The sequence below is a fragment of the Botrytis cinerea genome, chromosome 13 (genome assembly GCF_000143535.2).
Source record: "Botrytis cinerea B05.10 chromosome 13, complete sequence".
In the NCBI taxonomy this organism is placed as follows: domain Eukaryota; kingdom Fungi; phylum Ascomycota; class Leotiomycetes; order Helotiales; family Sclerotiniaceae; genus Botrytis; species Botrytis cinerea.
The window spans coordinates 2,151,678-2,176,017 of NC_037322.1; the positions used below are offsets into that span (position 1 = coordinate 2,151,678).

At 42.3% G+C, this 24,340-nt stretch overlaps 9 protein-coding genes across 9 annotated transcripts; 4 read left to right on the plus strand and 5 right to left on the minus strand.

The window, feature by feature from the left end:
• Positions 1 to 205: 205 nt before the first annotated feature.
• On the minus strand, positions 206 to 1,803 carry BCIN_13g05670 (hypothetical protein). The gene is made up of 3 exons (XM_024696889.1): positions 1,401 to 1,803; positions 941 to 1,344; positions 206 to 882 (listed from the first exon to the last, which is right to left on the minus strand). The coding sequence occupies exons 1-3, from the start codon at positions 1,679 to 1,681 to the stop codon at positions 488 to 490; spliced, it is 1,080 nt and encodes a 359-aa protein (XP_024552703.1). The 5' UTR covers positions 1,682 to 1,803; the 3' UTR covers positions 206 to 487.
• A 2,142-nt stretch (positions 1,804 to 3,945) lies between these two features.
• BCIN_13g05680 (hypothetical protein) lies at positions 3,946 to 4,878 on the minus strand. Its single transcript, XM_024696890.1, has 2 exons — positions 4,716 to 4,878; positions 3,946 to 4,653 (listed from the first exon to the last, which is right to left on the minus strand). The coding sequence occupies exon 2, from the start codon at positions 4,435 to 4,437 to the stop codon at positions 4,084 to 4,086; it is 354 nt and encodes a 117-aa protein (XP_024552704.1). The 5' UTR covers positions 4,438 to 4,653; positions 4,716 to 4,878; the 3' UTR covers positions 3,946 to 4,083.
• Positions 4,879 to 5,283: 405 nt separating this feature from the next.
• On the minus strand, positions 5,284 to 5,982 carry BCIN_13g05690 (hypothetical protein). Its single transcript, XM_024696891.1, has one exon. The coding sequence runs from the start codon at positions 5,939 to 5,941 to the stop codon at positions 5,414 to 5,416; it is 528 nt and encodes a 175-aa protein (XP_024552705.1). The 5' UTR covers positions 5,942 to 5,982; the 3' UTR covers positions 5,284 to 5,413.
• Positions 5,983 to 6,488: 506 nt separating this feature from the next.
• BCIN_13g05700 (hypothetical protein) lies at positions 6,489 to 7,508 on the minus strand. Its single transcript, XM_001554678.2, has one exon. It carries the CDS (start codon positions 7,191 to 7,193, stop codon positions 6,693 to 6,695), a length of 501 nt encoding a protein of 166 aa, XP_001554728.1. The 5' UTR covers positions 7,194 to 7,508; the 3' UTR covers positions 6,489 to 6,692.
• A 938-nt stretch (positions 7,509 to 8,446) lies between these two features.
• Bcgox1 lies at positions 8,447 to 11,106 on the minus strand. The gene has a single exon (XM_001554677.2). The coding sequence runs from the start codon at positions 10,943 to 10,945 to the stop codon at positions 8,771 to 8,773; it is 2,175 nt and encodes a 724-aa protein (XP_001554727.2). The 5' UTR covers positions 10,946 to 11,106; the 3' UTR covers positions 8,447 to 8,770.
• A 1,476-nt stretch (positions 11,107 to 12,582) lies between these two features.
• On the plus strand, positions 12,583 to 14,930 carry Bcprd1. The gene is made up of 7 exons (XM_024696892.1): positions 12,583 to 12,859; positions 12,920 to 13,160; positions 13,215 to 13,588; positions 13,648 to 13,740; positions 13,808 to 13,918; positions 13,974 to 14,071; positions 14,129 to 14,930. The coding sequence occupies exons 1-7, from the start codon at positions 12,816 to 12,818 to the stop codon at positions 14,707 to 14,709; spliced, it is 1,542 nt and encodes a 513-aa protein (XP_024552706.1). The 5' UTR covers positions 12,583 to 12,815; the 3' UTR covers positions 14,710 to 14,930.
• A 981-nt stretch (positions 14,931 to 15,911) lies between these two features.
• BCIN_13g05730 (hypothetical protein) lies at positions 15,912 to 18,318 on the plus strand. Its single transcript, XM_001554675.2, has 3 exons — positions 15,912 to 16,806; positions 16,895 to 17,306; positions 17,408 to 18,318. Exons 1-3 carry the CDS (start codon positions 16,188 to 16,190, stop codon positions 17,610 to 17,612), a joined length of 1,236 nt encoding a protein of 411 aa, XP_001554725.2. The 5' UTR covers positions 15,912 to 16,187; the 3' UTR covers positions 17,613 to 18,318.
• A 217-nt stretch (positions 18,319 to 18,535) lies between these two features.
• On the plus strand, positions 18,536 to 19,971 carry BCIN_13g05740 (hypothetical protein). Its single transcript, XM_001554674.2, has one exon. It carries the CDS (start codon positions 18,673 to 18,675, stop codon positions 19,711 to 19,713), a length of 1,041 nt encoding a protein of 346 aa, XP_001554724.1. The 5' UTR covers positions 18,536 to 18,672; the 3' UTR covers positions 19,714 to 19,971.
• Positions 19,972 to 20,403: 432 nt separating this feature from the next.
• Bcrtp1 lies at positions 20,404 to 23,560 on the plus strand. Its single transcript, XM_024696893.1, has 3 exons — positions 20,404 to 20,640; positions 20,689 to 21,098; positions 21,145 to 23,560. The coding sequence occupies exons 1-3, from the start codon at positions 20,498 to 20,500 to the stop codon at positions 23,337 to 23,339; spliced, it is 2,748 nt and encodes a 915-aa protein (XP_024552707.1). The 5' UTR covers positions 20,404 to 20,497; the 3' UTR covers positions 23,340 to 23,560.
• Positions 23,561 to 24,340: the final 780 nt, after the last annotated feature.

Here is a 24,340-nt window from a genome sequence, read left to right on the forward strand (position 1 = left end):
TTTCAAGTGTTTTCTTTTCTTAGTATCTAAGGTTGTTTTCATTTCCAACTTTTACCTCCGTATGATGAAGTAAGTTTCTTTAGATGGGTAAAAGGGGTAATGCTCACAGGCCGGAATTATACTAAAAGCTCATAGCTTCAAATCCTACCAACGGACCTTAAGCACAGTTCTTATTATAAGCCCAACAACTCGTAGATTAACATTTTCTTTGTATTGAATGACTAGTTCTATGCGTGGCGTAAAAGTTAAAAAGTTATAGATCGTTACCCCTTTGTTGAATTAGGTACAAAACTACTTGAAATTTTAATCATGTGATTCATCTTATTCAAATAATTCTACTCGTAGAAATAATTTAATATCAATCTTGTAAGATGAATAAGTAGTAATCAACATCCGCCTTTATCACACGATTTGAATCTGTCATTAATCGTTTAGCTTGAGATCCCAGAATGATTTCTTGCCCAACCCTTTCATACCATTCAAAGGTTTATCCTGTTGAATTTCCCACCGAAGCTAACAATCCACTGATCGGGAATTCCTCATGTGGAACAAGATTCCCATGAACTTTTGGTATGTACGAGGGAAATCCCGTTTTAATTTCTTCGAGAACATCCCATGACTGCTGTGCATCAGCATCATAAGGCTCTGTGGCAGCCATTCCAGTTGTGTTGAATGATTGATAGACCAATGGCACTGTTTCAATACTTGTAGAAAGCGGAGTAACAGATAGATCCATTCCTGAAGAGTCAATGAAGCGAACATTTCCGACCGAAGCGAAGATGAAAGGGGCTCCAGAATTGACCGCATAAGTTCGCGCTGCGGCTACATTAACTTCCTCACTTTCCCAACTCAGAGCCCCCGAATCATTTGCATCTGGCGTATCTGTAATATTATCATTAGCGCCGTTCAATCTCTTAACTTCTTATGAGGTGTAACTAACATGGAAACGAAGCAATGTGGAGAGTTTCAATTTGAGCTTGCGTAATGAATGTCATTGCAGGGTGGAAATGCTCCCAGCATTCGAGAATACCCCAGCGACCGTAAGGTGTAGCGACTACTTTCAGCTCGTCTTTTGTGCCATCCGACCAGATTCCGCGCTCACCCCCTGAAGGTCGGAGTTTGTGACGTAGTAAAAGAACTTCTCCTTCAGGGGAAATCAAAGCCTGGCCCATGTACAGTAGTCCATCTTCTTTATGAGAGAAACCTAGAGCAGCATAGATGCTCTCATTTTTGACAGTTTCAATAATTTTTTGCCATTGAGAGCTCCCAATCACGAGGGAATTGTCAACATAATTTTGTAGGTGATCTGCTATAGTTACATTATCTGCCAACCCTTTTGGGTAGCTGCGCTTCAGTTAGTCTATTTGTCGACGTGAGTGAGATGAAACTATCCAACTTACCCTGGGAACCATAATTCAGGGAAAACAATGAGATTAGCATCATTACGTGCAGCTTCTCTGATAAGAGTAACACCTTTGGCAACGGTTGCATTGAGGTCAAACTCAACACCAGTCCAATTCTTATTGAGGATTGGCATGGGCCAGTTGGCTGGGGCAGCACGGACTATGGCAACAGTCAAATTGTTGTAGTCCGGTGCAGAGACAGTTGAAGAATTCGTTCTGGGATTGAGTACACTGCCATAGCTGAGCCCAAGGAGGAAAATGAAGATTGTCAACTTCATTATTGCAAGTCTCTGGTAATTAATTAGACAAAAAGAATATGATTTTATTTGATCAGATGGATGTTGGAGGTATCATAACTAGATATATATATATACAGATAAACCACCGGGGAATTATCGTCGATTGTTGAATTTTACCAAATAGGGAGATTGATGGTGGAGACATGAATGATAATCGAGCTATAGATAATAAGAATGACGGGATTAAAGTTGAAATAGAAACCAGATCTTTCATTATGTCAATGACTTCATTTTTCGAGTGAAATGATCAGATGTGGGTGTTTGCGGGTGTTTGCGATGAACAAGGTGTAGAAGTAGATAGATATATCAATGCACCTTTCCTTGCAAACACGAGATTAAGCTTTAAGTCTATCTTCTGACATAGGTTGATATAATTTGATTGTTACAAATGGTATCTACACCGTAATTTCTGCTGCATAGTATAATCTAATCATGCAAGAGTCTCTGAGACCGTCCGCCACGACCACGACTGACCTAAAATTCTACTCCCCTGTAACAGCACATTACTCTTCTACTTTTTTAGTCTCTCACAAATACATTGTCAATAAGTGACATCAAATCTTATCATACTTTGAATCTTGTTAAAGATAGTAAGCTCCGAACCTCTCATAATAAGCTAGCAAATCACTAGAGCCCATTTATCATGATAAGAGGGCGAAACAATACCTCCCCAGCCATTCATCATTTTATCATTACTCCTGCTGTCGGAGTTGCATCATTTCTCGCTGAACGAGCAGTGATTGAATCTTACTGGAATCAGAAATAAAGTTGAAGCCCAGAATCGTTAGTAAGTATCCATCCAATAAGTGGTTCAAATCCCGAGCCATTCAGATCCCGCGGGATGACTCCTATCTTAGCGACCTCAAATCCCGGGTCTATTGTACACACGAATATAGCAGATAAGAAACATCCCGATCTCGCATCAAAACAATTCTGATATTCAAGCTAAAAAAATTCTTTCGATATTATCTCAAGCAACCCAGGACTTTGACAAAGATTCTTTCTCGATAAGTTAAATTTTTTTCCCTCTTCCGATCTTTCTGCGCCGCTTTCACAATATTTATTCACGAAATTTCAAGATTGTTTGAATATCAGAGTAATATTATCTATCTAAAAAGTGTAAGACATCTTGTTGTATCTCAATGCAATACCCAATATTCATATTTTCAATCTGTCTCCAATCAGATTTTACATTTAAATAGCATATTGTAAGCTGTAATTCCAACTCCCTTGTCCTTCATGTTTCTTGTATCAAATTTGTTGACAATAGGGGGACTTGGCCGTCTTTACCCACGTTGAGGTCCCAAGTTCCCTTTTCGGCAAATTATTGAGGCTTGTTACCTTTAGCTGCTCATGGAATACCGTTGCTAGTGGTGTCAACGCCGCAATCAGAACAGCCTTCAGGACCTGTGATTTCAAGATCCACATTGCCATGATTGATGTCGTACATCGTTACGGCGAGGCGCATGTTGCACTTTGAATTATTGTCTAGATTGGCGGGGCAAGACTTATGGAAAAAGCCAACATAGAAGAACCCATGTTGAAGAATGGCAGATACAATCAGAATGAAGCATGAGACAAGAAGCACGGTTGTGCAGAGCGAGAAAAAGTTAATGTTGATGATACAGGGTTGGAACAGGAATATATCGTCTGGAGATACCTTTGATCAGTTATCACAGACAATGAAACCTTCATTTTGATACATAATTTGGAATATGAGTGAAAAGGTGATAGGTCTAGAACTAGAAGCACGCAGAAAATATCGATATCTGCTTATGGAAGGGCCGTAACCCGCTTGGAATTCAAATAGATGGACGTACGTTTGTGGTTCAGTTTGTTCGAGTGCTTTGCGAGACTCAAAGGAGTTGTTTCGGAGAGACCGAGTCAGAAAATTTGTCTATAATCTATTCCAAATGAAATGTAGTTATTTGAAGATTATATTATTCTTGGGGCAGTAGTCGAAGGAGTGCTGCAGTGAAGTGAGAAAGAGCAAATGTTTTTGTGGCTATTATTACCCACATAAATGATTTGAATATCGAGTCAGAAGATACTTGAAGGCTAATACATAGGGCTAACAATGATGAAAAATACCAACTAGTTATCGATGACTCAAAATATGAAGTGGAGTAAGAAGAGCAAGAGAATATGACATAAGTAGAATACTCTGATACAGCTGACCAAATTCAGGAATTTTTACAAAGTTCCATCAAGAGTCACTCACATAAGTAAGTATAAAAGCGGCGTGTGAACATCAACGTATTATTAGATCACTATGAAATTCGGTGAAGTCAATCGCTAACAAGTAAATAGCCAACCCATCCCTTTGACGGCCAAAATCCGTCTTCGACCATCACCTCTAGCTGGCCAGGCATTGCCATCCATTAATCGCCCGTATGACCACTTCCAACTACAGGTGTATGTGCAAGTCTCCATGCTTGATAACATGAGTCGTATAGAGGTGGGGGGTGTTCAGCCTCTTCACAACTTTCTCCAGAGCGAGAAGCCGATCTTACCATAAGAGCAGCATTTGCTATTGGACACTGAAACACATCGCGGTGTGTTACTATGGTAGTGTTTCCATCAGGCACAATTCCGATGTATAATGGAGAGCCATTATAATAAATTGGCTGCAGCTCTCCATCCCCCTCAACTTGAACGGTCATGTTTCCACCTTTGAGGCACGGCGGTACCCATATAATCCTGGTGTTACGATGTTCAAAAGTATCACTGCACATTGTATCACAATTTGAATCGAAAAGAGTGACTATAAAGGCAAATTTGTTTTGATTGGGTTTGTTGACGGGGACGTAAACTTCGACAGTGCAGGTGTTGACATCAGAATTACTACATTTTGATGGCGAGCGAACCCATGGTGGAGAAAGTGGAGATCCAAGAACAAATGAAATAACACCCAGGATGACTTGGGAGAAGATGATGTTTTTTATTTTGATCTGTTCGAACAAAAAAATTAGCTATGAAACCTCTGATAACATTAAAATGCCTTTAAACTTACATGATGTGATAGATTGGCTTGGCCCGGCGGATAATTTTTGTCGAAACTGATAGCTCTCTATGTGACTTTGAAGTTAATGTTGTAATGACGATTGAATATGGTGGGCTGAAGTGATCCTTTGTTTAGCTTGTGGCTGTAGTTACAATTGGCGTTAGTAACTATCGAAATTCAGTAAATTTGGTTTGCGTTTAGTTTTGATTGTGGTTCAGATTGGATTGGATATAGAGCTTTAAAAGGAGTAAAGGGGTTAAGTTTTTCGATAAAAATAATGCTGATGACTGATCTAGCCAACGGAGTCACAGTGTCAAATATCGCATACTGTCGAGAAAATAAGAACTCGGGGTATGACTCGGAGGCCATGAATCATTATATCATTGAGAAAGAGTCATTGTTCAATCGTGATATGACAAAACATGTAGTAATTTGAGTCAAAATATGTGGAGCCATCCAAGATCCCATAGTTAGAGCTTATAAGACTTTCTCGATGACTGTTACGACGTCAACGTGGTTGACAAAGCTTCATTTAAGCTGAAGATTACGGTATTCACAAACGAGCTTCAAATTGCATTGAGCGTAATTTAATATTAACGAATGAATTTTTCTTAAAAGACTGTACATATGTGCCCAGAGAATGTTTGTTGCAGCCCCTCAGTGATCAGGTGGGCAGCTAATACCAATATAGCGAAGCATGCTTGGTATCAGCATGGTATTTCGATCCTATAAACATGGCTTTGAACCTTGAGAGGTATGAGACTCGACAAGGCGTCTCCAATACTCTCCGCCAAATACACTAGGTACTTTTTTCCTTGCCATTGAAGCAATGGGAAGCTACAAGACCCAGTATACCAACTACTAATACCAATTTTCGACTCTGGTGAATTCAAACGAGTGAGGTTTGAGACAACCCAAATGCGATCCTTGACTTCCATAGGACCAGCATCCATACCAAACAGAGCCTTTGTCCTGTTGAAGACAAAATGATCCTCGCCATATGAAACACAATTCCAATCCGTAATCGAGGTGGTTGCTGACTCGGGCTTCATAGAGGTGGTGACGGTGTAGAAGCAGGTATTTTCAGGCAGCTGATCGCAGGTCATATCGGGCTTAAGAACCTTTGAGGAGTCTTCGTAGCACTTATTTGCTCGAGATTTTAGAGAGATATCAGGAACGGCGAGCGCTCTTTGAAGCAATAGCGACCACAAGATGATGTAAAGATGGAGATGCATATTGAAGAGTTTCAAGTAGACTTCCACTATACGCAGGCGCCTTTTTTCTGAGGGAAATACACAAGAACGTGTTGCTGATTGCCAAAATGACTTGTAGAATTTGTGGTTGAGGTTAATGCTTTGGAAAAGATAAGGATTCTGTGAACTTCCATAAATGAAGGTATAAAGCTATAGGCACTCAATCAAGATTAGTGACAATGAATCATCATTTAAAGGCAGAGTAGTCATTGATTGTTGGTGGCGTCAGAATATTTGATTACTTAAAAGGGACTTAAACAATATCCGTTAATTAAATGTAAACTTGGAGATACTGTATGATTATAGTGCTTCATATTGTCATACATTAACTAGAATTTTCATGTGCGATGTGAATTTTCCTTTTATGTCATTCATTGTTATTATGTGCGGCAGCTTCAAAGATCACTGGAGACTCGATTACATTTACTATGGTTGTGTTGGCCTCAGCGATAGACTGAATAAGATCATATTCACGAACCTTTAATATGCATTCACAGAAAGATGAAACGAAGTTGACAGCGCGAAGCTATGTAAAAATCACGTTTTGCCTATTATGGATGTGCCACAAGGCACCGACAAGCCCCTAATTTACATACGAATTGGGTTTTCCCCTTTCCCTCTAATTTCTACTGCCACGCTTTAAAGCGAAAACAAAAACGTGTATACTAATTTGGTTCATCTTCATGCAACTTGGTACGTAGTCATTACCAAAAATGAACAAACCTTCTGTTGTTTAACATGGAATCTCCAGCGCATAAACATCTGAATGACTCGGATCTATACCCAAGGGAACAGATGGTGGCTTAACAATATTTGCATTTAAGAGCCTTAAGACGTTGTAACTTTTGTCCAGCCATTGAAGTTCAGGTAGTAGCGGTGATGTAAAGCTAACTACTGCTTTTGGTGCATTCAACCGAGTGAAATTTGACAACATCCAGACATGATCTTTAAGGGCATTTGGACCACTGTCCAAGCCAAAAATCCCTTTAGTCCTGTTGAAAACAACATGGTCTTGACCATAGTCGGTACAATTTTTATCTACCATTGTGGTGATCGCAGATTTTTGATCGGCATAGAAGGTGTAGAGGCATGAATTTTCAGAGAGTTGATCACAAGTAAACGTGGATGTTAACTGTTGGGATTTATCGAATAATCCGGGAAGGGACAGGGTGGTTGGGACAGCCAAAATGGCTACTGCGAGAACCCTGAAACTAGAGGGATAGTTCAGAGGCATAGCGATGGAACTAACGGGGAACTTCAAGTATGAGCAGAGGCTAAAAAGGAAGGAAAGAGGAAGTGCTCACGCAGTCTTTTTGGGAACACTCAAGGCAAGCTTTGTAATCTTAGGTGGTGTATGAAGTTGATGATCACTCTGTGTACTGTCGTGAGATTTAAGAGAGAAAGGACGAGTAAATGATTCTAGGGAAGAATTTTTTCCAAATGGATAGGAAGTGTGCAAATGTGAGCTGAAGGTTAGACTTAGTTGATAGCTGATTCGTGTCTCTGAAGCTGCTAATGTTTGTATGCAAAAGAGAAAAACGATTGCACCTTGAGGATGGAAGGAAGGAAGGTAATAACACGATCAAGAATCTTGCTTCAAGTCATAATGCCCGCTAGGCCTGACTCAAAATTGAGTTCGACGTACTTTTGTTGTGAACGGTGAATAGACGCAACGAAAATGACACGAGGGAAAAAGCCTAGCATGAATATTGATGGAACAGAATTAGACTACACAAAAACAACAACTGCAGTCACTCAATGCAAGAGCCTTGTCTTATAATGATATAATTCCCCGCTTGAAAGGGGATGCCATCAAGTTAACTATCTGAGGCTGCAAAATTCCCGAGAATCGTAGTATTTGGGATGATCAGATTCGCAGCAAGATTTAATAGTTCTTCATATGATACTATTCCGAACCCTGTAACACCACCTTACTGCTTCTGAGCCGCCGCTTCATCTTTCAAGTGGATATTGACAACTTAAAAATGACTTCCCGCAGCAATTACATCAATGAATGGTAAAAACTGTGTTCTCCGGCCGTAATAGTCGTCGAGAAGCTTGGAAAGAGAGATTTAACCATTCCACCTACACGTAGAGTGAAGGAAACCCGAGCCATCTAGCAACTTTTCTGACCTAATGAGCAACAAAAGTTTCTCATAGGAAACCTGCTAGTGTTGAATATGCTCCACCAAAAGTAAGTCTTGCATTGCGATCGTCAGTGGTGGCAGACGGTGATAGTTCCGGTTATGTGTCTTGACCATTACAGTGACTCCTACAGAATTGTGATCCGTTTTCCTCTCTCGATTTTCATTCATGTTCAAAATGCGCATCGTGGCCCATGAGTGTCGCGATGTGGTTGGGTCTGAATTTTGCTTCCGGCATCCCGGTCGTAAAGCCAAAGATAAACTGCAGGCCTGCTCGATAAGGTTAGCCACACGAGCCTTTGACGCTGTAATTCTGTCGATAATTGTGAGGGTCAACCTCCCTTGTTTTTTCACCACGGCCAGGGATAAATTGGAAGCAATCACTTCGACTGTTTAAATTTACTTGTATGGGACGATGTCAGTAGTCTGCACCAAAGTCTTCCTCTTGTGCCAATCCTGAATCAAAAGAGGCCGACGCATGCGCTTCAAAAGGCTTTGATACATCTCGAGTTCACTCTATATGCCAGTGGCAATGCTTTGTCTTCACAACTATATGTTCATGAATTGACTACATACACTAGCAAAGTTGCAGCATTGTTCATGCCAACCATCTTATTATACTGTTACAACTCTCATTTCGCAATGCACATAAATGCCCAGTGTCATTTTAGACCAATTCTCGTCCTGCACGATAAGATTGGGAGACTAGTGCTGGCTTCCAACCTCGCCAGTAGGATTCAAGATATCCCCATTCGCTCTGCGTTTCCCTACTCGAACCCGTTGTTTTCTCTGTGGAAAAAAAGATAGTCTGCGCGATACTGGGCGTTCCATGCTCATCTATGACGAACAGCATCCAGTATCCGGGAATGAGAATACCAGGATCGGCTGGAGGAGATGTCAAATATTTATTGCGAAAAATAGATTTGTTCATAGGTAATGGCACGCGGCGCTGGTCAGTATTGACTGTGTGAGTCGCACTACCAATACGGATCAAGGAGGCGGAACGGATCGGAACACTTGTGGTCAATGACAACGTATCGCCTATGTTCATTTGCTTTGGAACCTTTGATGTAATCTTTGGACGAGAGCGAAGCTTCCCTTCGTCTGTCAAGAGATAAGGCGGTGTAAATATCTGACCGTCATAGTGGTTGGCAGAGCAGTTACCGCACAGGCCACCACCTGCATTCAAAACCCTTCCATCAGGTAACAAAATTGATAGTGTGTGGTAAACACGAACGACATTGTTTTCCGATAGTTCGGTAAAAGTGTTGGTTTTCGGGTCATAAAGCTCGGGGACAAAATGTACGTTTTCTTCATTGAAAGCAACGCCAAATGTCTGACCACCAGCAATGAAAACTGTTCCATCAGGCAGAACGACGGATGTATGGAAGACTCTTTCCGAATGCATCACGCCATCTTTTCCAGCCGGCCGAACATCCACTTCTTCTCCTGGTCCATTCAGAGTAATGACATGGGCATTATTGGTGGCCCAAGATTTGTCATAGTCAGGAGACCCCCCGATGGTAAGAATCTTTCCTGCCGTCGCATCAAACATTACAGCGTTTCCAGACATGGAATCTTCATCTTCTAAGCGATCCCCCGCTGCTTGAACACTGCCATTTCCTTCCGTAAAATACCAATTCATGGCTCGGCTAGGACCGGCTTGGAAAACGCTCCCGTTTCGCCATCCGAAAAGCCAGCCATGGTTGTCAGCTCTCCATGGACCTTCCATATCATCAGTTAACATCTCTTTAACTGTGGCTCCAGGAAGCATCGACCAATTTCCAATGATGGGGTCGTAAACTTCTCCGTTTTTTGGAACATTTGAACCTCCAGCCCAGGAGCCACCAATAACAAAGACACGCCCATCAGAGAGAGTTGTAGATGCTTGGTACCCACGACGTAATCTCATTGGAGGTGCCTTGACCCATTGATCAGACGAAGAATCGTATAGACTGGTCTCCGAGGCGTCATTACCGCCAGTGACAACCATCATCCCAGTACCATCAATGGAAATTCCGGGACAAAACATATCATGCGTGGTGTTGGTAACAATCCGTTTTGAAACCACGTTTGATGATGGGTTCCAACGGGTCATTGCCGTCTGACCACCAGGTGTGGAATGAAACGTATCTGACGCCCATGATGACCACAAGACAATGTTTCCAGAGGCCTCTTGAGCCCCTGCAACTGGAACAACTGGAAAATCAAGGGTCGGACCCCAGAGACCTAGCTTGGGATCTCTAGGGATGGTGTATTGTGTCGCATAGATATTGAGTTCGGAGATACCTATCCAGGAGGGGTTCTCTGCCTCAGCACTTACACTGAGCTTTATGTATCGAGCGGATGTAGGCTCGAATACGGATAGTCGCTGTCTGTTTGTGTCTGGCCACATTCCATATGCAATGGGCTCTTCCCACTTGTTCTTGTCGTTGCTGGCGTATATTTCATGTTGAGTAATGAGGCCGTCATCTCTAGTATCAATAGGAGGAAGAATGACAAGCGCACTGACAGTGTAGTACTTCTTCAAGTCTATTATGATGCTGTGTCCATCTGAACTCAAACCACTACGCCAGGAAGTTGTATTAGTTCCATCAATCGCGCTCTGACACGGATATTTTGCATCAGAACTGCTGCATTCCAACTTCCACTCTTCGCGAGGGATTCGGATTCCCTTATGGGGACGTGATTGATCGGTGAATTCCGGCTCCCATGAGGGCTTGTCGACTGGCCCATAACCAGAGATACGCTCCGAGTTTATCGCCTCTGTCATGAAGTTACTGACAGCATTGACTCCGCCTAAGGAAGCTCCAAGGAGCAGTTCCCTCCACTGTAGCTTCATTTTCGGCACTGAAATAATGTCAAGAAAAAGGTTGCAATACTGCGAACAGTTCGTAGTTGTTGAGTATACATGAGGTAGAGACCATGCATATAAATAGTTAAATGATGATTTTCTTAGCTTCTATTGTGACTTGCCGTCTAAAACTTGGACTGTAAAGGCTCACGGTCATTGACACAAAGGATCTTCACTACATACGTGAAGAAGAGGAGGTCAATAGTCTAACTGAGCTTCAAACTCCCAGTATAATGACGCAATGAACATGTCATGGAAGTGGATTTCTCGTATACGAATACAGAATTTGGTAGCTTTTACTGACCTGTGTTAACAAGATACGCAGCCAATTCAACCTCTGTTGGTCAATACAAAGCACCGACTTATCCGGGAAATTGGTAGGTTCATACCAGGATACTTTCAGCTTGCAGCTTACCAGGCTTAGTTGATTTTCGTTTTCTTCGCCAAAGATGAGATATACCGAAATATTCATTGGTAGATTTCCAGCATCTCAGCGGCTCCATGATGATCATAGCAGGGAATATTTTAAGGACGAACAGATCGCGTCGAAGATCTGTGGGTCCGACAAGGTAAATTTGACTTCCGGCTAGCCTGTGCCCCACAACTCAGCTGTATCGCATGCCGTGTTTTGATATGAATGAAGTTAGTATGGTGGAGTTTCACGTTGACCGTTCCGTAGCTACCGGTATTCATTTTCTGAACTTTTATTAGGAAACTCTAGACAGATGGTGCTAACTTCTCACGCTGTAGTGATTTTTAGCAATCTAGTATCCTCCAATATGATATTTGCAATGCATCCGGTTCAATCTTTGAGCTCTTGCTCACCTCTTACAACATTGTCATACCGCATAAATTCACTTGACTCAACTTTTGCCTATTGCCTTTTAGGTCTAACCTTCTGCACCAAAGCGATATCAGAAAAATAAGAACAAAATTGCAGAGGAAAACTATTTACTTTGCCGAATCATCCAATCATACACCTCTCTCGACCATTTTACCTTGATATGTACGATAAATCCACATCTTAGAATGGGCTAGGTTTCAGCTCGATGAATTGAATTTATTCGGCAGACCTCATACGGGGTCAAAGACAGATGCACTGTAACAATATGGGTGGACATTCTTTCGGCCACTATCTCTAATCTACTTCAAGATTGGAAAATTAAATTGATGATCTTTCAGCCGCAGTATCACTTAAGGACACAAAAATAATGATGTTCGTGGAGATAGCGCGCTTGTCACTGTCACTGTCACTGACGCACCGACATTTGACACTGCAATGCTCCATACTGGCCGATCTTCTTTGTCTGTATGAAGTAATCCGAATATGTATGGAAACTATTCACAGAATTAAAAGAATTTACACTCCAAAGATCGGCCATCGTCCTGGGAGAGTTATCCTATGATACCTAGCTCATCACATATCTCCATATTCTAGCTTTGAAGGAGAATGATGGCTTGGTGTTAGATCCGATTCCCGTTCTAGTAGTCCGGTTTATAATGATCTTACGCGTATCCTTTCATAGTCGTCCATTTGATGTAACGTTTGATGAATCGACTTATGCCAATCACAAAGTTTAATTGACGGAAATGAATACAGGATCATCAAGCAGCTCTTTTAAAGTGATCCACACCCTTCAATCATCTGTCACTAAGCTCATGGTTAGTGGCTATATAACTCAAAACAGTGTGGATTTGAGAATAGTACATCTTGTGCTCTTTTTCTATTTAACTTTGCTTGATATCCTCGAATAAAGGCATCATTCATCGCAGCATGCCATACGTCCTTTACATCTCCAATCATTGAAGAATTTCTTATCCAGACGCTCCCACTTGAGCATTCGTGCTACTAGCAGCCATGAGCTTGATAGCTAGAAAGTCTAATATCCAGGGTGATATCTGGTAAGCTTTTGCGTCTACACGATTTCAAGATATTTGCTTACCGCCTCCATTTTGCTTTAGGCCTGGCTTGCCCAAAAGAATTCAAAAATTTATGTTCTTTAAGATCAATAAAGCAGATGACTTCAAACAGCGGCTCAGATCTTTTGTCAAAGATGGCGGAATTACGAGCGCCAAAGATGCATGTGATATGAAGAACAAAATCCTTGCAGCAAAACTTCAAGCACAACAATCAGGTCGACCAGCCAAGATTCAGTCTCTGCCAGGTGTTAATATCGCTTTCACCTCAACAGGTTTGGCCGCTGTAAGTCTCAAGCATGCTTTCAAGAACGTGTAATAACGTCTAATGAATATCTAGATGGGTAAATTCACTTTTAATGAGGGAGCTGTAAAGAAGGATAAAGAATTGGCCAAGATTTTTAGAAAGAACCAGCTTAGAGGTGGCTTGTTCGGAAAAGGCATGTACGATGACCTTGTGAACGAGGGCTGGGATGATCCGCATGAGATTCGAGACCACTACAAGCCATCTCCAAACCGCTTGATTGATGGAGTATTTCTAGTCACAGCCGAAGAGGAGAATCACTTGAATTCCATGGGGAATGAGATTAAAGAGCATTTTCTCAAGGAACAGGGATTCGGTGATGCCGATACATATTTAATTAGCAACGACCCAGCAATTGAGTTCACCTTCACCAGGGAAGGCCGGACTCGCCCAGATAAAGGCAAAGAGCAGTGAGTATTCTCTTCATCTACAATAGATGCTTGAACATTCTAACGTGTCTAATGTTTAGTTTCGGCTTCGAGGATGGAATCAGTCAGCCCTTAATTGAAGGCTTAGATGAGGTGACACCCAAGGACAAAGAGCCCAAGTCCGTGAAATCAGGGTGAGATTCTCCTAATATTGATTGATCTCGACCATTCCAACTGACTTAAGATTGCTTCACCTCTCAGATTGATCTTTGCAGGGCACGAGGGTGATGATATGAAGCAGCCAGATTGGGCGGAAGATGGGAGCTTCCTAGTTTTTCGGGATCTCCAACAGCTTGTCCCTGAGTTTGACAAGTGAGTTACTGTGCTTATTTCCATGTTCGCGTGAACTAATCTCATACATTTTTAGATGGTTAGAAGATAACAAACATAACGCACCGTTCATAGGAGAATCTGATAATCCCAAAGAGAAGCTTGCTGCGTACCTAATGGGTCGATGGAAAAATGGTATGTTTTTGAGAAGTAATATACCAGAACGTAACTAAACGCTGACTCATTCATTAGGAACACCTGTGGATGAGAGTCCTCATGATGACAAAGATGAGAGCCTTTTCCATTCTAACAACTTTGACTTCCATCCCGTTCAAGAACACAAAAAATGTCCTTTCGCAGCACATATCCGAAAAATGCGACCTCGTGGAGACCTGGACCACGACCATGCCGTCATCATACGCCGCGGTATCTCTTATGGAGGTGAAGTAACACCCGAAGAGAAAGCTGTACAGAGATCTGATGACGAGAACGAACGTGGACTTCTTTTCGTGTGTTATCAGAGCGACATTCGAAATGGTTTCAACTTCTTAACTACTCGCTGGGCAAGCAACCACCACTTCCCAGACCGCAAGGACAATTTCGTTGGTGAGCATGGTCCAGGAATTGATGCTATTGTTGGCCAGCGACTCGATCATCACCCACCTCGTTCTATTGGGCTTCCAGATGGTAAAAAGCCTACAGAAGCACGTCTTGAACTTGAAAGATGGGTGGTTCAACGGGGCGGTGAATATTTCTTTTCGCCGGGAATTAAAGCACTCGAGGGTTATCTGACCGATGCTCCTGATTATCCACCATCGCTTACGGCTCCATGATTGAATCGGGAAGCGTTTTCCACGGTATAATTCTGTAGGGTTCACATTTCTAGATAGTGTGTTTACATGGCATGGCGTCTTTGGGAAATTGAAGGAAATATGAGCAATTTGATGTCAAGTCTTAAACCAATATATTAATGTGTCTTTCGTTAAGAAAGTGATTTGGTTTTGATAGTCGACCAATAAGATTTGAATATCGAATTCTACCTGTCTGAAATTCACACCATTTGTATCTTTGATATGGATAGTGTGCGTTGAGCTTTGAATTAGCCCCGGGGTCGATTGTCAAAGCTGCCCAGCTGATCAAAAAACTCCAAGAATTGGTGCCAGATGTGCAACAACAGTCCACGAAACCACGGGATTGTCACTTAATAAAATGTGAGTGGTTGCATTTTATATAGTGGGCAGCTGCCAATAAGTGTAACGATGACGTAAATATTGCAATTCATTCTTGGAATTTGATGTGTAATATCATGTGCTCAGTATAGCAGTAACGAATAGCGTGATTCAGTGCTTCAGCATGAACGACACCGGGCACCTTCAGACGATGACTGCGCCGCAAAACTCGAGCATCGACAAGAAATATAAATGACTTTTGCTTCCATGTTAGCAATGGCAATTTATCAATTGAATTTCCATCTTTACTGCAAACAATTCTATCTCGAAGGAGTATAGATAGATTTATATTATCGTTAGATGTTGAAATAGAGGCTTGAAATAATAAATTCGGTAATTTACATGTCTCCCCTTCATTTGCTTCACTAACAACGTTGCACAAAAATGGTCCACCACTCCAGGGCTTAGAGTAAGCTGAGTACAAACTATTGTGAATAATATCGATCATCAGCCACACAATCGGTGAAATACGAATTGCTTAGAGTACAAGAAATCCCCTTACTCATAGCCCTACCTACTTCCGTTGTCACCTAAGAACTGGTACAGTCATACCTAACGCCACCATCAGCCAAGCTATATCCGCATCACTAAATGGCCGAATCAATTCATCGCGTGCCTGACACTTCATCAATGTCCCCTGACCTTATCACACCTCACATTACATCAGCCTCCCTTGTAGTTTCAAGGCTGCCCAGATTCAGGGTGCTGGGCGCAGCGCTAATATTAACGTTATGCCCCAGAAGCTAAAGACAAATTTCGTCAAGTAAGCGGGTGATCATCAGCCTCAAAGCGTAAATAAGAATGATGGGGCACGGTAAGGCAAAGCTGTGGATTAAATACCAGCCCTATACTGCTTTCATAGGCTCTTTTATTTTTTGATCTATTCATTTCATATTCGCTCGAACATTTTTTGCTGATTCGTGTGTTTCTGCTTTTTGTTATCTCGACTGTCTTTGACTTCATTAAATAATTAAACCGAGATCAAACGTACTACAACCAAACACGTAGCTTTACATTTAATAATCTCAAGAGTTAGATAATAACAGAGAGAATCAGACTAGAGAGCTAAATTCAATAACGCCATGATGACGATCTCCCGTCGAAGCACCACGTCCCTCCAAGTCCAAGCTCGCAACAGCAACCACTTCCCCGAAACCGAATCAAGCCTTCCAACTCTCCCTCGCGCATCCACGAACTCACTTATAGACAATCTTCTCTCGTATCTCGGGCCACGCAATCCATTTCCTAAAGCAGTAACCAAAGACGATACCGTTTGGTTATTGGATAATACGGCGTATAGAAACCAGGCAACCGGGAAGTGGGAAGCAGAGTTTGTAGCTGCAGTGTGGGAGACGGAAAGTGCGAGGCATGTACCGGAGATCATTGGGGATATCGTGGGGAGAATTGGGGGTGACGGTGATAGAGGAGAAGATGAAATTGTGGAAGAAAGATTGAGACCATTCTTGATGGATGTTCGAGCTGGAAGGGTTGTCAATATTGCTTCTTCAAGTCATCAACAGGTCGCGAATTTAAAACTTGGACCATGTGGTCGGAATGGTATTAGTAGTGATATCCGGGGATTGCTAGATGGCAAAGACGGCGAAATTGTAGACTGGGAAGCCAAAGTTCCATTGGAAACTGAAGGAATATTGCAAATGAAAACAGTCTATGCAGAACCTGAAGGGTGGGGCGTTATTTCTGGTGAGTCCGAGAATTTCAGATCCCCTCAATATAATAGATGATACAAAACTCGAAGATATCCCAGAGGGCACTTATTAACTTTTTACAGACATTGACGATTCAATAAAAATAACTCAAACTAGTTCTCCAATTGACATTTTACGCTCTACCTTCTTATCTAAACCAAAGCCCGTTGATGGAATGCCAGAACTATACAAACACATACAGTCCATCATTACACCTAAACACGCATCCGTGGCTCCTTGGTTCTACCTATCTGCTTCGCCCTACACTCTCTACTCATTCCTCAGCGAATTCCGTCGGGAATATTATCCCCAAGGAACTATGATACTGAGAGATGCCAACTTCCTGAGTTTATCTGGATTGCTGGAGACATTGACAGAGGGTACACAAGAGTACAAAGTTAACGAGATGGAGAAGATTCATAAATGGTTACCGAAGAGGAAGATGATTTGTGTGGGCGATAGTACGCAGAGTGACCCGGAGGCTTATGGGGAGATGTGAGTTCTTATTTAAGATTGTTTTCGATCCCTTCTTGTCCCAATCATCAAGTTTTGTATGCTCGCATATCAGTCTTTCACCTCGCTAACGAACGTCTTAGATGTCGCAAAAACCCAGGCTGGGTCAAATTAGTTCTCATTCGCAAAGTAACGGACATAGCCTCCGTTGGCATTGTCCAGAAAAACGAACCCGAAAGATTTGAGAAAGCGTTTGCCGGTGTACCAAAGGATGTCTGGAGAGTGTTCGAGGGTCCAGAGGAGTGCTACGGATTAGTGGATGAACTGATAAAGACTACACCTGCCTGATGGTCTGCGGATATCTAAATTCATCCTTACTGGTTCTTGAGGTCTCGGTATTAATCATCGATTATGAAGCTTGTTTACAATACATGAGTCTGCAATACTCGAGTCTTGAGTAATATTGTTATCAGCATAAGAACACGAAGAGCCTGGTGGGCGGATACATCTTGGATTAAGACCGAAGGAATCGCGGCAAATGATTAGCAGGAATATATGTTGTACATGAAGGCTTTACGAGCGGACAAGGTTGTCTTATTTTGCCTACGCAAAAACAGGGTTTTGAAACGCTTTTTCATATTTTGTACCATGATCATACAATGTTTGCTCCGGGATGTTGTTGGTGAAGTGGTTCCGATCCGGGGTTTGCATCCTATCGAGATGGGCAGCCGCCCGGTAAAATTGTCGGACCGCCTAAAACACCCGCTTTAGATGGCTCAGTATTTGGATGGTATTTAACCTCGGTAAGAACCCAAGTAGCATCTCTGGTGTTGGTATAATACTAACTTGGTATTACAAGGTATCAACAAAAATTTGAAGGTTAAACGCTCTACTAATGCGATTTTGGAGGGGTTGGAGGGGTAGAGTGATTCAGTACCCTGTAGCGTGCGGCATAGCCTGATTCTGACCAGCAGAATCCCACTAGAGTGTTGACATTTACCTCCCTGCCATCCAACAGCCCTAGGTACATAAATAGTGATGAATGAAGATTGCATTTTTGCTTCACTTTTTAGTTGTTTATGGTTTGTTTGATAATTCTCTACTCTCCTTCGTTTACCGACCTTGAAAACAAAGAGTCAAAGGTCGAATATTGTTTGACCCATCTTATTCAAGTCACTATCGTTAATTATATTATATGTCGAACAGGTGATTTCGATCATCTGTACAGTTTGGATGCTTGTGTGTGCCACTTTCTTTTCTAAAGTTTCTCAGGGCAGGAACTACACAAGCCGAATTCTTTCTTTCTTTTCTTTGCAAGACAACTTGCCTCGTTGTTTCGTTACATTCAATTCAACGACAAATCATTACAGTCCTATCTTAATTCAATACCTATATTCATACAACAAAGATGGCATCCTTGACCAAAACCTTGACCGAGTCGGATGTAAATTCCATTCTCTCGCTCATATCACCGCTTTCGTCTTTGTTTACTTCACCATCTCCGGGACAATCTCTTATGCCTGAAAACCAAAACACTTTTCTCAAATTTTCCCTTCTTCCTCAGAATATTCGCTCCATGATCTGGGGTCAAGCTTTCCTCGAAACCCAATCCCCTCGCCTGATCGAAGTTCGTGCCGAAATCGTAGAAAACCTGCACTGGAATGTAGACTGCGAAAAAACGATCTTCCCTGAGCCAACAGGATCCTCTGTTTTGAGATGGACAGAGGTTAATCCGCGAGGTCAATGTGCGATCGAAAGGGTATCCCATGAAAGCAGAGCTGCTGTGGAAGGTATGTGGGATTACTGTCTTAACGATAAACACCCGGAGGATCTTGACTTCATTGAAGTGTATGAGGGAGACGATGGGATGGTCGATCCAATATACGTGGACAGGAAAGTTGTCGAGGAAAGGCTGGGTGCCGGGTTCAGAAGGGGAATCAAGTTCTTGAGAGATCAGGACACAATATACTTTAAAACGGACTACGGAACCATGAGAGCTTTGCAGGATATGAGATCCAGTATGATTAGTTTCCAGGGAGTGAGGAAAGTAGCCATCGATATGTTTTGTATTGGGCATTATTTGTTGAACAAACAATTCTTTGATGGCTGGTATGAGGAGGATGATTGTGTCGAAATAGAACATGTGAAGGAGAAACCATTGCTGGCCGGAATAGAGGAGCTGACGGTAATTGCGGAAAATACTCCACGACAAAGCAAATCGTTTTTGGAGAGCAAGAGCATTTTGTCTCAGTTTGAGGAACAACAACCAACAGTTACTATGGCTGATTTTACGAACACAGATGAGACATTGACAAAAGAAACGGCCTTGGTCGTAGCGCAGTTGGCGAAATATGAGATGATGAGGAACGGAGATGTAAAGGTTGACTTGGTTAAGAAATACCGTTTGCCAGCCGTCATGGGAGAATTGAAAATAAGAGAAATGGCCTGATAAATCGTCGTCCGAGAGATACGTTGATAATGGACGGAAAGATGGCTCAAAACATCACAAGATAAAGTGTTGGCATGCTAGAGAAATGGTGTAGCCAGACTTAGCTATTGTTATTGTATCACAGCGTCTCAATGAATGAAAAAAGAAAATGAATTCAGAAATTGGTTGCTACTGTTGAAGAATGGAAAACTTTCAGCATCGAGTCACATGTAGCCATGGGATTTACTCCCAAGATGTGTGCACTTCAATACGATAACAATTAAATGGTAAACAAAGCAGAACCCCGTTCTGTAATGAAGCCGGATGATGGAAGAGATAGGAATGTTTAAAGACTTACAGATATTTGACGAGAGCCATATTGAAATGTCTACAGACACTCTGTCACTTCACTGCCCTCGGATGTCAGATATCAATACAGAGATGTCCCGCCTTCTGTGATTGTACTCGACTCTTACACTACTCACGATAATTTGAAAAGCACCAAACAATGCAAAAGAGAGTGTTCGATAACCAGGTCTACACTCGGAAATTGGAAAGTCATGATCGTAAAGCTTGTCTTGAGATATTGAAAAGAGGAATACAGACGAATATTTATCGGCCGATTTGGTCAGGTGAATGACGAAGGTGAGACTACGCCACTTTTGCCACAAGTCATCAGCCACAACCGCATCATCAAAATACCAAAATCACGGGATCCGAAATTCCTCTTTTCATGAACTTCATCCACCGATTGAATTCTAATTTATTTATTTGTGAGTGATCATTTGCCGATTGTGCTGTAACGATGTCAGAGAAACAAAACAGTAGGACTGCACAACCGCCTTTGGTTGATCAATTTCTACAGATCGGAAAGGCAGCTTTTGATCCAGAGATTCCGGAAACCACAAAATTTCAATCGCGACATGAATTTAACAACTTAATTGAAAGGTAGGAGGTCTTCAATGTGTTTCAACGGAAGTTCTAATTATTCCATAGTAATTCTACTTTGAAACTCATGCCCGTTTTGAATCTTCTTGTTCAACCAGACCGAGTACAAACATGGTTACGAGGACCTTTGATTCAAACTTTAGCCCGTCTTCCCCTCAGGACACGCGGCGTACAAGACACCATTGAGTTTGTCTTCTCGATCCATCCGAGTAATGCTAGTATGAAGGCATCAGACTCCGTTGGTAGTCGCTCAGTGAATATTTCTCATGAAGCCATGAGCTCCGCATCAAGACTCTTATCTTCACCCCCACAAGGAATGTCAGCAGAGGAATGGTTCAGTGGCATTGCCCCTCAATTATTTGATCTTCTTGATGGAGAAGGAGAGCGAGAAATGGATAAAGCTGCTTCCTACATCATTGGGTTTGGTATATTGGGTCGCAAGCTTTATGGAGCCCCAGGTAAGGTGAATGGTTCGTATGTCTCAACTTATGCTAAATAGTTCAGGCGCACCGGGATGGAAATCTTTGGTCGAACCAATTCTTGGATCAGTTGACCCAGCCCTTTTTCCTCCATGCACAAAAGAAAAATCACAAGTTGAAGAGATAGTAGTACTTGGAATGCCAGAAGTTCTCGTCACAGCGGAGGATCTTAGGAAAAATCTACGAAGATTGCTTACTATAGTAACATCACATCCTCACCCATCACTGACGAAACGACTTCTTAATCCAATTCTCTTGCCACTGTGGGCCTTGTTTTGCGTCGAAAATAAAGATAATGGAGGGGAATCTAGTGCGTATGCAGGAAAGCTGTTAAAAATTTTGTTGCAGCTTTTAGTGTCAACGACATCTAAACCTAGCGAAGGCGCACTCTCCAAAATTTTGAATGATATCCTGTTTCAAGGCAGATCAGAGCCTGATAAAACGAGTTGGATTTACCGTTCATCAAATGACGGTAAGGAGATTCAAATTGAGAAAATGCCAGAAACTACCACGATGAACCAACAACACCTTGATATTGGCCAAATTAACACAGCAGTAGAAAAGTTTACTGGCCTATTGAATGAGTTCCCTGATTCTGATTCACAGGTATCTCAAATGTTTTTAATGTTGTGTCAGAAATGGCTCTCGCAAGCAAAGCCTTCTACAGCTCCTATTTTAATTCATTCTCCATTAATCAGTGGCGAAGAAGACGCGAAACAAAAGCTCATTGAAGCAAAGTTGTTACAAGAAATGATCAACGTAATGCCAGAGAAGCTTGTTCAAGATTCAAAGCAGATAGTGGAACTGGTTGATGGAGTGCTGATCGACGCAACTGGCGCCGAAGATTCAAATTCCGAAGATCAGGAGGGGATTGTCTCTATTGCTTTAAGTTTATTAAATATTATTCTTACATCACCAAACTTTAGGCCAACCCCGATTATAGAGCCTTTCCTAGCAAGAATCGAATCTTCTCTTCGAATTTATGGACGCAGAACAGTTACAGAAGTAACCCAAACCGCACAAAATCTTCTCGTCATTCTACAATTTCGTCATGCACTTCACGAGTCAAGCGAGTCACTATCAGAAAACATTCCCAGTCAGACAGTAGAAGACCGAAAGACTTATAATCTTGCCATGTCATATCTAACTTCTGTTGAATCTCCTCCCCCAGTAAGAGTCCAAGGAATTGAACTAATCCAGAGCCTTATCAGCGCTCGTAGTTCAATTTTGGACATACCCGCGCTTCTCATTCTTTTTGCATCGCTACTTCAAGATTCTGAAGAATACGTTTATCTTCGGGCTATCAGGTGCTTTATCGACCTTTCGAAAATCCACCCTAGGGCTGTACTAAAAGATCTTATTGAGCGTTATGCAGATGGCAATGAGGATTATGATCTCGACGCCCGTTTGAGACTTGGGGAAGCGTTACTTCAGGTCATTCAATCCTCGCCAACAAACTTTACAGGCGATATTGCACAAACCGTCAGCGAAGGTCTGCTTTCGATTGCTGGTCGGAGAGGCCATCGACCTAAAAGCGAGGCCGAACAAATCAGACGCGATAAACTCAAGAAACAGAAGACAGCCGAAGCAGAAGAGGCATGGGATGGCCCAGTTCCACAATTGGACGAAATTCTCGAGCCAGATGCTAACCATCCTGAATATGAATTACTTTCTCAAATAGTTTCAGGTTGGGAAAGCAAGCGTGGAACGGAAGATATACGGATACGCTCGTCTGCTTTGGCGATTCTCGGCGAGGCCATAGAATGCAATGTATCAGGCATCGGACACAAACCAATTTCTATGTCTGTAGATCTCAGCATTCATATACTCACGTTGGAACCGGAGATTGAGAAAGGGATTCTTCGCCGATCTGCCATTCTTCTCGTCATGAGCTTTGTACGCGCATTGGACAAAGCAAGATCCGAAGGCAGAAGGTTAGGATTTGGATTCGTAGGCCAGAGTCTGGATGACATGACGAGAATATTGAAATATGTTCAGAGTACGGACAATGATGGTTTGGTTAGGCAGCATGCAAAAGATGTTGTCGAGGGGATAGAATCATGGCAAATGAACTCATTAATCCCTGTTGAAAGTTTAGTAGGAGGTGGTGGGATTGAGAATTTGAGTGCCCGTGGGATCGAGAACTTGGCTGGTTTGAATATTACCCCAGTCAACAGGAATGGAAATGCAACGAAGCCGAGGATTGAGGAAATTGAGTAGGCCGGAACCGATATTATATCGGCATTCTACGGCGCACAGATAAAAGGTATTACTGTAAGCTACTTGTTGGGACGGCGTGATAGTTTCAATCTCGTAAAATTCCGTTGTTGAGATAATGGGAGGGCCATCCTTTGGCCCCTCACACCCATCAGAATTTCCACGCCCCACAAACCTTTGTTCTCCAAGCGATAAAGTGGATTTGATGGATTTGATTCTTATCACACAAATGAGAAAGGGATCGAAAAGAACCGTCAGGATGCAGATTTCCAAGGATCCATCCCATGAACTCATTGGTGGCAGTCAAGGCGTACATACAACTCTTTGCTCCCCTCCGACTTGCTAATTATTTACCGGTTTGTTACATGTGAGAGTCACTCCTCGGTACATCTGCAAGCTGTTTAAATGCGCGTGTTCCGCGATTTTCCTTCAACTGGTGAACTGGTTTCTGGATAAATGCTTCTCTTCATGATCAAACGAGTCCCCTTCTCGTTCAGTTGCAGCCGTTTAATGCTATCCTAACAATCCAGCCTTGCCAAGAAATGAGTTCCCATATCATTGGTTGGCCGCCGGGTCCGGACACATATCCTAATTTGCAATAGCGGCTGTCAGAATGTAGCCCCACGAAGTCCCCAAGCTACCATTACCATGTCCTGTAGAAGCGAAAGAAGTAAGTGGATTCACATGCTATCCTCGGCTTGTTATCTTGCTTCGAAATTTAATTTCTATGGAAGGTTCGGAAATACTACGCCCCGCGAATTAGGTCGCGTGGTGTTGCTTGCGTTGGTTTTTTTCTTGCAGCTGCAGATTCTACCTCCGAAGTCTTCCCCGGATTTCTCCACAACGCCGTTTTTGTGGGAGAGACGGCAGTTGTTCAGTTCGTGTCAAGATACCTGGTCTTCAGAAATCTAAAGAAGTCCAGAAAGCGAACTCGATTGCCAATGTGGCACAAGTAGATGAACGGCACGATCCGGTACCTGAGCCAAGTAAGGATATCAGCCACG

Excerpts from the sequence above, each read along its gene's own strand:
- BCIN_13g05740 (XM_001554674.2), top strand. The coding sequence starts at position 18,673 with ATGGCATCCTTGACCAAAACCTTGACCGAGTCGGATGTAAATTCCATT.
- BCIN_13g05690 (XM_024696891.1), bottom strand. The coding sequence starts at position 5,941 with ATGCATCTCCATCTTTACATCATCTTGTGGTCGCTATTGCTTCAAAGA.
- BCIN_13g05700 (XM_001554678.2), bottom strand. The coding sequence starts at position 7,193 with ATGCCTCTGAACTATCCCTCTAGTTTCAGGGTTCTCGCAGTAGCCATT.
- Bcprd1 (XM_024696892.1), top strand. The coding sequence starts at position 12,816 with ATGAGCTTGATAGCTAGAAAGTCTAATATCCAGGGTGATATCTG. Across the intron at positions 13,919-13,973 it reads CTTGTCCCTGAGTTTGACAA|ATGGTTAGAAGATAACAAAC; the intron begins GTGAGTTACTGT and ends ATACATTTTTAG. Across the intron at positions 14,072-14,128 it reads AATGGGTCGATGGAAAAATG|GAACACCTGTGGATGAGAGT; the intron begins GTATGTTTTTGA and ends CTCATTCATTAG.
- BCIN_13g05680 (XM_024696890.1), bottom strand. The coding sequence starts at position 4,437 with ATGTGCAGTGATACTTTTGAACATCGTAACACCAGGATTATATGGGTA.
- Bcgox1 (XM_001554677.2), bottom strand. The coding sequence starts at position 10,945 with ATGAAGCTACAGTGGAGGGAACTGCTCCTTGGAGCTTCCTTAGGCGGA.
- BCIN_13g05670 (XM_024696889.1), bottom strand. The coding sequence starts at position 1,681 with ATGAAGTTGACAATCTTCATTTTCCTCCTTGGGCTCAGCTATGGCAGT. Across the intron at positions 1,345-1,400 it reads CCTGAATTATGGTTCCCAGG|CTACCCAAAAGGGTTGGCAG; the intron begins GTAAGTTGGATA and ends ACTGAAGCGCAG. Across the intron at positions 883-940 it reads CCACATTGCTTCGTTTCCAT|ATACGCCAGATGCAAATGAT; the intron begins GTTAGTTACACC and ends ATAATATTACAG.
- BCIN_13g05730 (XM_001554675.2), top strand. The coding sequence starts at position 16,188 with ATGATGACGATCTCCCGTCGAAGCACCACGTCCCTCCAAGTCCAAGCT. Across the intron at positions 16,807-16,894 it reads AGGGTGGGGCGTTATTTCTG|ACATTGACGATTCAATAAAA; the intron begins GTGAGTCCGAGA and ends AACTTTTTACAG. Across the intron at positions 17,307-17,407 it reads CCGGAGGCTTATGGGGAGAT|ATGTCGCAAAAACCCAGGCT; the intron begins GTGAGTTCTTAT and ends CGAACGTCTTAG.
- Bcrtp1 (XM_024696893.1), top strand. The coding sequence starts at position 20,498 with ATGTCAGAGAAACAAAACAGTAGGACTGCACAACCGCCTTTGGTTGAT. Across the intron at positions 20,641-20,688 it reads TTTAACAACTTAATTGAAAG|TAATTCTACTTTGAAACTCA; the intron begins GTAGGAGGTCTT and ends ATTATTCCATAG. Across the intron at positions 21,099-21,144 it reads CAAGCTTTATGGAGCCCCAG|GCGCACCGGGATGGAAATCT; the intron begins GTAAGGTGAATG and ends TAAATAGTTCAG.